This window comes from Sceloporus occidentalis, unplaced genomic scaffold, assembly GCF_023333645.1.
Source record: "Sceloporus occidentalis isolate IW3139 unplaced genomic scaffold, rSceOcc1.0.p SCAF_139, whole genome shotgun sequence".
NCBI classification, from domain to species: domain Eukaryota; kingdom Metazoa; phylum Chordata; class Lepidosauria; order Squamata; family Phrynosomatidae; genus Sceloporus; species Sceloporus occidentalis.
Window position 1 is genome coordinate 193459 of NW_028317119.1, and position 12359 is coordinate 205817.

Below are 12359 nucleotides of genomic sequence, written 5' to 3' on the forward strand. Positions count from 1 at the left end.
AAATTCAAGATTTTAGCTAATCTGCAACAAAATGATCATGACCAGATGCAATGGGCTTTTGCACATGAGATTGGCTGCATCCTTGGTTATATTAAAAGATTAATTGTAGTATTGCTATACATTTCAGTTATACATCCATTTCTTGCAAAGTTTCATTTACAATCTATACATAGTTTTCCCTGCCTTACTTAATTTTATCTAGTCCAAAATTATAAAATGGGAATACATACCATACTAAATAAATTAACAGAGATGTAATGTCCTGTGCAGCTATAGGATAAACACTGCTATGGCTCCCTCTCTGCAGCTCCAATAATCCAATGAGGGAAACACAAAGAATCCAAGCTCGATAATGTGCAATGGTGAGACACTCACCTATTTATTGTAAAGTGAGCAAGAGCTGCAAACAACACAAATGTTAAGGGGGAAGGATCCTTAACACCATTGTACATTATCATGTTTGTGCTTGGATTATTTTCATTTTTTCCCTTATTGGATTTAACTTTGTGTTCTCTGTTTGCAACAAAGCCAGACACATTGTGACTTCTGACTACTGCATACCTAGTTGATCATAACTTCATTATAACATACAGGAAAAACATGGATGTTGTATCTAAGCATTCTTTTACAGTCATGGAAAGGGCAAGGTGGGCAGTAATTCCCAATTCAGTTTTCTGAGGACTGAATTCTGTTTCTTGGCAGTGGTCTTGGTGGTGGCATCTTCAAAGATAAATCGTTGTCAACTGCAGTTGCACTGGCACCCTTGTCTGGCAGTGGTGGTTGCGGTGGAGCAACATTTGGTACTCTGACACTACCCCCTATATTTCTTCGTGGGGTAGGTTTGGGGCTTTGATAGTCTTCTATATTATCAGTGGTAGAGGGAGCTCGAGGCTGTATAGGGGGTGGGCCACTCGGTCTCTGAGGAGCTGGTCTCTTGACTACATGAGAAGAAATAGAGAATGATTCAAAATATTTCTTAAAATGTCACTTAAACTCTAGTTTGGGCATCCTAGTATTCACCTGACCTCTTTGTCCTGAATGGATACCAAGTTTCAGTGGTGTCCTAGGTTAACTCAGAATGTGCCTGTTTCTGCTTGTGTATAATTCATAAACACCCTTATAAATCACATGACATTTTACTTTTTGCATTTGTTATTGATTTCACAGAGTTACTGAGGAAACAAGTGACAAAGCCACTTATTGATGCAATCTCCCATCTCTGTTCCCTATTCATACAGTTTTTGTTTTTTTTGTTTTTTTTTCAATTCTCAGTTTATTGCACGTATGTTAACATAGACATGGCACAAAGTATCGAGTACAGAGTCGCATCATCTGACCAGTTTACAAATACAGCATAGGAGGATACTGCACATGAAAAAATAAAATACAGAGAATAACATATCATACCGCCATGGGCCGGTAAGTGGGTAAACCGGGATCATATCAAGACCATAACCAGTGGGCGACGCGAGGCCAGCCTATTCATACAGTTTTTGACTAATGTACTTATTCTTGTGGTTAAGGGGCAGCTAATTTTTATTAGAAATAAGTGACCCAAATTATAGTTCCTTAGGTTATGCGCATGCAATGTTTGATCTGCTGCCTGCCAAAATAATACTGCTAGAAAATGAATATTGTTACTGGCTGTTTTAATGTTGAAATCTTCCCAGACAATTGAAAGCCAATTCACTGATTGAACTGGTGTGGGGAAGCTTACAGTATTATGTGATGTATTCAGATACTTTCCATTAAAAAAAAGAAATAAAGATTCATTGCAACCTTTTTATGTTCCTCATTACTCTTTTTAATATTCAAGATTTGTTTTAGGGATACCATCTTTCAGAGTAATAAACATTTGAGGTCCACTAATTGTTAAAGTGTGATGCACATAATGTGCAATGTAAATGTATTGTTGGTGCTCTTAAATACATACATGTTGCTTAACATGTTCAATTAATTTGTTAGTTTCAAAAAGAGTGGTGCCCTTCCTGGAATGCAAAGGTGTGATGCAACTTACTATCCACTTACAGTGTGTTTATTCCAGATTTAGTAGTTGATTAAGTTCCTTGGTTGCCTAAGGGTCCCTTTGGGGGACAAAGAGGACACAGAGATCTTTAAACCCGAAATATTATACTCTACTTAATGATTATTTTTATTAATTGACTATAGTCAATTATATTACCATTGGGTCATGATACATCTTTTTACTTAGGGTCTGTATAAAGATAGAGCCACCCCTGGTTTACCCTTACTTTATCGTTAGAAAAAGCTCTAGAAAATGTACAATTCTCATTTATTATTTTGTGGATGCTAATATAGTGTTCTCACCTTTGCGTGAAGTGTTGGGGCTGGCTTCTGCAGGGCTACCAAAGGGACTGATCTCTTCAATTGATGCAAGAGGCTTTAGTGGTGCTGGTTTTTCTGGAGCTAACACTGCAGGTCCAATTACACAATCAGCCTCTCTGAAGTAGATGGTATAAGAAATAAAAAATGTTATATAAATGGTGTCATAAGTTATACATTTAGTCAATTGCCAGCTCCTGACATATCCTATAGAACATATTATTGTTATTTCTAAAACTTATTATCGCATGATGTCTTAGATTTTCCTGCTGTCAGTAGACATATATATTTGAAAAGCTGAACAGCAATACAACTCTTAAGAATGCTGGCTACATGTACATTGTAAATTAAACTATTCACAGATGACAGATGATCTTTTCTGTTTTTTTGCTAGTATCTAGTAAAATATATATTTTTATCTAAATATGATGACTATGATTTTAATGCTACCTCATATATTGGTTTTTAAATGATTTAAACAGACAAAACCATTATATAGTGGTAAGAAAAAGGCCATTCTACCGATGCATCACCCAACTTCTACTGAACTTCATCTGGTGCACAGCCACCCTTACATTATCTTGTATGATACCTTGATAAACTTGTGAATTCATTGTCCCCATGATAATGGGATGCTGTCCAGGACTCCAGGCAGCAAAAGGAAACCCAAATCATGATCCTCCCTCCACCATTGGGATGACATTTTCATGTTGGTACGTGGTACCCATTTTAAATTCCTAAACATTTTTTTTTTTTTTTTTTTTTCGTTTGTAACCAACATTTATTTTGATCATTTATTTCATCAATATTGAGCAACTTCAAAATTGTTTGATACACTATTTGAGATTGTTCCCTCTGTAATGGCACACGAGATACAATTTTAGACTTTCCCAAGAAGGGTTTACCATAGGTCAAACTATATACATGTCTATAATATGAAATATAATTATGTTAATTATTATTATTATTATTATTATTTTTTTTTTATCAATCTTTATTAAGAGTATTTTTCAAAAAAAAATTAAACAAATAACAAATAACCATGTTGGAAGAGTCAAATTTCTCCAACTCCTAGCTAAGCAGATTTTAACTGCCACTAGGATATTTAGCCAGAGAGTTAGGTCATTTCTGTTCATATCGGGTAGATCTAAATGGAGAAGAAACCCCTGAGGAGAAAGTATTAAATTAAATCCAAATAACGTTAAAAAGAGATTAGTTAATTGAGTTTTAGTCTGAATTAAACCCGAGCACTCCCACCAAATATGTTTATGAGTACCTGTTTCAGTATGACATCGCCAACAAAGAGCACTTTTGGATGGTTGAAATTTAACAAGGCGGACTGGTACCATATACCATCTATGCATGAGTTTATAAAACTGTTCGTGGAGGTTCAAACAGTGGGACGCTTTTCGAGTAACTTGCCATGCTTTGTTCCAGTTAGATAAGGAAATAGGTAAATCAAAATCCTTCTCCCATTGTTTTTGTGCCTTACTCTTCTCGTAATTTTTGTTAACCTTAAAGATTTTCAAAATTTTAGAAATTAAATTCTTAGGGGTGCTAGAAGTAACAAATTTAAACCAAGGGGTAGACTCAACTGGCAAATGAATAGTAAGGAAATGCTTGAGTCTAATATACTTGAAAATGTCTTTAGCTGGTATATCATATACATCAATCAATGAAGGGAAAGGGGCCATTTGGGATCCAATAAAAAGATCGCCTATCTTTTCCACACCCAATAATCTCCAGCTCTCCAGCAAGAGTTCAGGGATGAAAAAAGACAGTACATCAATCGGACAACACTTAGTAAATATAATCCCATCTTCCAAGCGTTTCTTAATTTTAAAGAAAGTAGATAATACATCATTGATAATAAGACTAGAAATTTTTTCCTTTTTGAATTGAGTTTGAGGCATCCAAAAAAATAGGAAAGGATCAGATTTTTTGCACACATGGTTCTCTATATCGTACCAACCTGGGACATTTTTCTCATTTGTCAAGTTCCAGGCTAACATGAAAGATATTTGTGAGGCTTCGTATAACTCGTTTAAGTCCGGGTAGCCAACACCACCAAAATCCGTACTCCTTTTAAGGAGATCTGTTGGGAGTCTGGTCAATTTGGCTGCCCATACAAATCGCGAAAACAAATTATCCCAATCTGTTATAATCTGCTTCAGGAATTAATCTAAAAAGATAAAGAATTTTTGGTACAATGTAGGCCTTAAGAATGTTTATGCGCCCCATCCATGAAGTCTCTAATTTTGCCAAAATTCGATACTCCCTCTAGCAGAGCAGGAATAGATACCAAAGGGAAAGAGAATGTTAAGAGAACGTCGTCGACATAAAGAGTAATCCGATATTCAAAATCCCCGATTTTTATGCCTTCGATATTTCTAGAGCATCTAATATACGCCGCGAGAGGTTCAATTGAAAAGGCATAAAGCAGAGGAGCCAATGGGCATCCTTGTCGAGTGCCGTTCTTAATAGAAAAATAATCTGACTCTAGCGCAGGGCCCTTTATTTTGGCCGTAGGAACTGTATAAAGAGCCATAGTTAAATTGGAAAAGGGCCCATAAATACCAAAAGCACGAAGAGTTTCAGCCATAAATCTCCAATTCACCCTATCAAATGCTTTTTGAGCATCTAGGGCCATTAACACTGAGGGGATTTTGTTTTTATGGATAAATTCAATTATATTAAAAGTTCTACGCGTGTTTTCGTCCCCGGCCCTTCCTGGCATAAAGCCTGCTTGATCAGGGTGAATAAGATCTCTAATCGCACAGGCCAATCTCAAAGCCCTAGGAAATTCTTTACCTAAACCAATTGCATTGAATGATCTCAATAAAATAGGGGAGATCACTGGATCCAAGATTTGATAGAATAAGGCTGAATAGCCATCTGGGCCTGGGGCCAACTTTAAGCTCTTGAATTACTTTAGAGATCTCTTGTAAAGTGAACGGTTGGTTCAACTCTATCCTTTTTTGTTCTGTGATTTTTGGAAGAGATAATGACTCTAAAAATCGAGTCATATCCAGAGTAGAAATTGTGGATTCAGGTAGATTATATAAGGATCCATAATAGTCCTTAAAAGCATTGCCTATTTGTCTAGGTGATATACAAGTTTCCCCTTTATAAATAATTTTTTTGATTCTAGATTGTAGATTTTGCGCTTTAAGTCTATTAGAGGTCATTACACACTCTGTTATTGTTAGTATACCAGCGCGCTTTCAGTCTCTCCATCATTAATTCGGACTTAGTTTTAAGTTTAATCAATATTGATTTTTGGATACTCTCTATCTGCCTGCAAAGATCCATAGAGGGATTGTATTTATTTTGTCTCTCGAGTAGAGCTAACTCAATATAAAGATCTGCCAGTTTCTTTCCCCTCTTATTTTTTACCCAGGTCCCTTTTTTTATTAAGTAACCTCTCAAGACACATTTAAGGGTACACCAAAGATTCAAATCTGAGTTCTCTTCATTATCATTTTGATGCAAAAATAACTTTGTCTGTTCTAACAAATCAGCCCTATCAGCTTCACTTTTTATGATAGCTTCATTAAGGGTCCATCTATTTCTCATCTTAAAATGAGGATTATCATTCAAGGAGATATAAATTGGAGCATGGTCGGACCATATAATATTTCCTACACAAGAATTGATACAATAATCCAAATTATGGCTCGACATGAGAAAGAAGTCTATACGTGAATAAGAATTATGTACCTTTGAGAAAAAGGAGTAATCTCTTTCATTTGGGTGTTGAACCCTCCATACATCATAGAGACCATGTTTAGAAAGACACGCAGAGAATGCTTCAGCTTTAGTTTTCAAGCAAACTTCTGTTTTGCGTCTCTTAGAGGTTTTGGTATCCAACTCTATATCCACTATACAGTTCATATCACCTGCCATAATTAATATCCCTTTAGAAACTTTCTCTATTATTTCCATCGTTTTATTTAGAAATCTAGTTGAAGCTTCTGATGGGGCGTATAAACTAACAAACATATATACGACGTCATTTATACTACAAATAAGTATGATCCTCCTACCCTCATGATCGTTATCGTGAAAAATATATTCAAATTTATTTTTAGATGCAATCAATATAGCCACACTTTTTTTTTATCTGGTAGAGAAGATGAATACACCTCCCGGTATTTACGATATTTCCAAATTGAATCACCCTTAGCTCCTTTCCAATGTGTCTCTTGGATAAATGCGACATCTACCCTGTCCTTAATTAGCGTATCGTATAGATAGGATCTTTTATAGGGGGAGTTTAACCCCTGTGCATTGATAGACAAAAATTTAAGTGGCATCAAAATAATATATCTCCATGACACCCATAATAGAACTCCCTTCCAGATATCTCTCCTTCATTTGAACCTCTAACACGAAAGCTTCTCTCCACAGTCATAGCCACATAAAACAATCAACCTCTTTATGCCATGAGGGGGAAACAATTTCTCCGTCATTGGCATAAAAAAACCTTCCTGAACAATCTCCGGTGGGCAGAGGAAGAGCGAGAAAAAAATAAAAAATAAAAAATAAAAAAATATATATATATAAACAAATTCTTACATGCTCATTCATATATTCGATAATAATTGGAAGTCCCTACTAGACTGTCAGTCACGTACGACTAATTGAATTAAAGTTTTTCCAGAGTAACTGACTCCCCTAGAATTAATAGTTATCTAATTTTATTCCTATTCTATCTATATTTACCATATATCCAACAGTATAAATAATTTATGCTTTACGAAAGCCAGTGAAGTTAGTATAAGGAAAGTTTAATAAATGTGTATGTATATGTATGTGTAAAAGTATATATATGTATTGTGTACGCATATCATAAATAATAAAAATTTAAGAATAGCCCTTTCCCTTTCAATCGTGTGTAATTTAGACATATCAATACAAATATTTAATATTGTCTTTCTTTTAATGTGTAACAGTGTAATTATCAAGTTTATATATAAACTAAGTGATTTAATTCCAATATATTTTATAATTGTAATAATTCGTGTGCATAGGAATCCCATAATACTTGATAGAATGAAATCAGTGACTGTATGCATATAGATATATAATGAATAGTGCTTAACCTTATCATATGTATAAGAATTTAGGAAAGACTCAATAGTCATTAAAGTAAATAAAATTCGATCAGTGTAGGTATATATATATGTGTAGATATATGATAAATATATACCCATATTCCGAGTATAAGCAATTTAAGAATAATCCTTCTCCTTTTCAACCATGTGTAAATTATTTGATAACAAACTCATTCTAGGGGAGGAAATTAATACTAACTATTACCGAGAAATAATATATTTGCCAAAAAGAAAACATATAAGACAATGGACTAAAGCCTAAATTCAAATTAAATTGAGTTAGTCTGGTGATTTATATACTTAATATTCATGTCAAATTTTTTCAATCACACAAAAAAAAAACAACAAAAAAAAAAAAAATAAGTGAGGGAAGATTAGGGATTGAAATTAGTTAGATTCCACTCAGATAAATAATCTTAAACTTGTGTATAATCATTACAAACATAGTTTTTTCCCTTATATGCAATTCGTAGTTTTGTAGGAAAACCCCAAGAGTAGGTGATATTATTCTCTCGAAGACATGCAGTAATATTTCTTTCTGTGAAGTCTAGTTGCACGTGAAAGGTCTGGGAATGTTAGAAGAGAAGCATATTTATCTGATTTAGTAGGATTTTTTCTAATTTCTTTAGTCAAAATATCCTTTATCCGGTAGTCATTAAAACAAACCATAACGTCTCTTGGGGAATTACTTTGGATCCAAGAGGACGGACATGCAAGTCTATACGATCTTCCAATTGGTGCAGAACCTTGTTTATCATGCTCCACAAATGTAAATAGAAGATCCTTTAAGTAAGCATCTAGATCTTTAACTTCCTCTAGAATACCACGAATTTTCAGGTTTTGTCTACGCGATCTGTCCTCGAATTCTGCTACATGTTTTGTAAATTCTGTCTTGAGATGTTCATTTTGGAAAGAAAGATCCTTACATTTAAATTGAAGAGACATAATTTTCCTTGGATTGTAACGCTAATGAAGTTTTCAAAAGGATAATTTTTTCTCTGTAATCCTTAAAATGTTGATCCAAATCAGCTTTAATTCTATTATATAAAGAATCTAAGGCAGTAGTTAAATTGGCATTTGTAATATACTCCAACGAGTTGCTAATACTAGTTTTGTATATCGGATCTTATCTCCTTTACCAGTCTAATCCTTTAGGAGGCATTGATATAGATTTTGTATATAGCTAATCTTCAGATTAGTCTTCAAAATAGTTAAATGTATTTATTTTTCTTCCTTTTTTTCTATCCTTTATCTCTTTTCTTTTTCCTTTCCCCTTCTTTTCTTATTCTTTCCTTCTCCTTTTGCTTCCTATATGTTAAATTTGGATATTATTCAGGTCAATATTCAAGATGTTATTCAAGTCAATCAGGACAGTCAAATTCATAGAAAAATTAATAGAATGATTGTCTTTAATGAGCCATGATTGTCTTTAGTGAGCCGTAAATGTCTTTAATGAGCCATGATTGTCCTTTTTTCTATTTTATGATTAGATGTTGTTTAAATCAGTCAGAATTCATTAGGAAAAAAAATTAAAATAAATAAAGGGTAACATTTGAATTGATTTGATTACAAGTTTCAACAAAGTCCCATTATTATCAAAAATTTTAAATATGATTGAATAAATAATTGAATAAATATATGGCTACTTTCCAGTTAATTTTCAAACATGATCTTTAAATAGCAGTCCAAGCTAAAAAAAAAAAAAATCAGTATCCCAATCTTCTTCTTCTTTAAATTAATATATAAAATTCAAATGAGAAAGTGCAGAAGTGCTAAAGATCATTATAGATGATCAATATAGGTGAATAATGGTGCCGGGGTTATTTTGCTGGAACAGCCGCTCTCTGTTCACTCTCTGTTCGTCACCGCATACGGCGTGGGTTGATTTTCTGCGTGGCTGCATCCTTACTCTCAGCTCGGCGCTCTTATGAGAGAAAGAAACGGTCACGGCAAACCGCCCTCACAATAGCATGGTAGCTGCGGGATCTTCAGCCACGAGGAAACCGCAGCACATGAAGTGAAGGCGATCAAAAAGCCAGAATCAGCAACCGAACCGAGCATCAGGAGTACCGAGACCCCCCACACCGAAAACCTGCATTAAGGTCAGCACCCTTCTCTTCACGGCACGCTCTCTACTCCACACATCGGCCCGTAGGCCCGCCCCAAACACACGTACTACGTGGCTACGTCATCGTACCCCCCCCAATTCCTAAACATTTTAACCTTAGTTTCATCAGTCCACAAAACATTTTCTCAGTAGCACTGTGGAGTGCCAAGGTGCTCTTTAGCAAACTTCAGGTGCGCAGCAACTTTTTAATTATTTTTTTGGAGAGTAGCAGCTTCTTGTGTGGTGGCCTGCCAGGGACTCTATGTCTGTTCAATGTTTTGCGTATAGTAGACTAATGAACAGAGATGTTAACCAGTTCCAATGATTCCTGCAAGCCTTTAGCTCTAGGGTTCTTTTTTAACCTCCTTAAGCATTCTCTGTTTTGCCCTTGTAGTTATCTTGGCTGGGCGCCCACTTCTAGGGAGAGAAGCCACATCACAAAATTGTTTCCATATATAAACAATTTGTCTAACTGTGGACTGATGAATATGTAAACTCTTCAGAATTACTTTGTAACCCTTTCCAGCTTTATGCAAATCAACATTTTTTTAAACTGTTTTAATTTTTTTAAAGTAGCTCTAAAACCCCTTTTCATTAATTAGACTCCATGTTTGCTAACTTCTGACTCCAATTAGCTTTTCTTTAAGTCATTAGTTTAGGGGTTCACATACTTGACACTGTTACTATGCTATTCCACATCTAGTGTCTAAGCACCCAAGCACCACTGCATTGCTTACATTTCTGTGCTTGTAGGTGGAGGGGATGAAGGAAGAGGTTCTTCTTCAGGTTGTTGGTCATTTTGGTCTTGTGTTGGCTTTTCTAGAATGTGTAAGGACATTGCTGTTGATACTGTGGCAGATGCCTCTGGAATTCCAAAATCTGCATCTGTAATAAACAAATCATTGCAAAGAGTTGCTATAATGACGAGTCAAAAAGCGTTTGAACATTAAGCTTAAAAGCTTTTGTACATTATTTGATCTGTACTCTATCTTCCTGCTGCAAACTCACAACTCTCTCTCATTACTGCTGCTAGACTGCTGGCAGACTTCATTTTTTTGTAAATTCACTACCTTAACATATGGACTGGTTAGTTTATTTTCTAAATGATCTCACCTTCTGGAAACACATCTGCAGCACAGTTAATCAGCCCTTCAACGACATTCACTACCAGGATTGGGCTAGCTGATGCCATATTCATCAATGAGGGTTCTCTGAAGGAAATAAAAATATTAGTATAAAAGGTAAAATGCTTAGGCCTTAGCTAACATGAAAAGTAATACAGTAAACCCGACCTTTAAGAAGTAGCCAGTAACTTGAGTGGTAATGCAGAATAAGCCATGGGCTACTAACAGAGTAGCCTTATTGATATTAAGACATGTTTCATGTAAAACTAATTACAGTGACCCGAGTATCACCTGACATTAAAGCTTCACTCCATAAATCAACTGAATGCTTTTGTATGTGATCTTACCCATCAGTTTTGGCCCACAATAGGTTGGGACCAAGTACAATTGCAATGTTGCTGGGCGTCATCTTGTTTGTATCTTGGTGCTCTGCCAATTTTGCCAAAAATTTTATTAGATACCTAGAAAATAACAGGACAGCATTACCTGAATTCCAAACAGTCTATGAGGTATCTTGAGAAAGATTTAAACTATACAATCATTCCAGCTCTAATATACAATACTACATTTAGTTATTTTGAAGAAACACACTGTATGAATATAGCTTGTTCTAGTTTACGTATATATCGAATTAGTTTTGGATGCCACTGTACTGGCCTAATCAAATACAACATATCTATAGCTAGTTCCAGTATTGTGATGGCTCAGATATGTATCTTTATACATAAAATAGTCTTGACATCATGGGAATTGTCAGTCATGATGGGTAGAGTCCAGTGTGACTGATAATTCACACTAACAAAGCTCTGATGTATAAGGATAAGAGGGGCTGCTGGAAATTGTGTGTTGATGCTGTCGCAGTAGTAAGCAATAAGAATCCAGTTCCCTGTATGTCTGTAAGTGCCTTACACTATATTTCTCTGTTCTTTGTATTTAACCTGCCCCACTCTGTCCCTCTGTTTTCTACCTGCTACAGATAAGCACCTTGGTTTTGTTTCCTCTGTTTTAGTTTTGGTATTTTGCTTTCAGTTTAGGGTTAGTGTTAGGGTTTGCCTGTAGTGAAGTACTATGAAATGGTAGCAAGCTTATATTTTATGACCATACTAAAATGTTGCATGTCTTTGCATTAGTTTTAGGTCCTAGAGCTAGTCTGTATGTTTCCCTTCTTTGTTTTTTGTTTTATGCTTGCCACCTGGATCTGCCTGGGCTCCTGTACAATCAGACCAGGCCTGGTATGGCTAAATTTCCACTACTGCATATCCCTCTGCATATTAGTCTCCCTCTCACAACACCAGAAGCCCCTGTGGGTCATTACAGAAAGACAGACTTGGAGAAGGCAGAGACATGAGAAATAGTAAGAGAAGAAGAAAGAAACGGAAGGACAGAAGAAAGTGAAAGAGGGATAGGAGAGAAATATAAATGGCAATAGCATTTAATGATTGCACATATGCTAGTGACACACTGTATAATACCACAGAGAATGTGTATAACCATACTGTAAGAAATTTGCTAGTTTTTATAACGCTATTGTATTCCTGTGCATACCGGAGATTGTTAAAATTTCCAGGTGGTAGCTTCTTACAGACCTCTCTGTAGCATTCTGTGCGTTTCTCAGGCTCTTTGGTGCTAAAGAAAACAAAGCAAAAAACAAGTTAAGGATTCTAGAAA

General features: G+C 35.4%; 1 protein-coding gene across 1 annotated transcript in view; it reads right to left on the minus strand.

Annotated features, from left to right (window-relative positions):
• Positions 1–666: 666 nt before the first annotated feature.
• Positions 667–12359, minus strand: part of LOC149281069 (SH3 domain-binding protein 1-like) — a 34596-nt gene continuing 22903 nt past the window's right edge. Inside the window, exons 13-18 of the mRNA XM_089499763.1 lie at positions 12237–12317; positions 11039–11152; positions 10681–10778; positions 10305–10482; positions 2329–2462; positions 667–938 (exon numbers count right to left, since the gene is read on the minus strand). Of these exons, the coding sequence (XP_089355889.1) occupies positions 667–938; positions 2329–2462; positions 10305–10482; positions 10681–10778; positions 11039–11152; positions 12237–12317 (877 nt within the window). The remainder of the gene's footprint in view (positions 939–2328; positions 2463–10304; positions 10483–10680; positions 10779–11038; positions 11153–12236; positions 12318–12359) is intronic.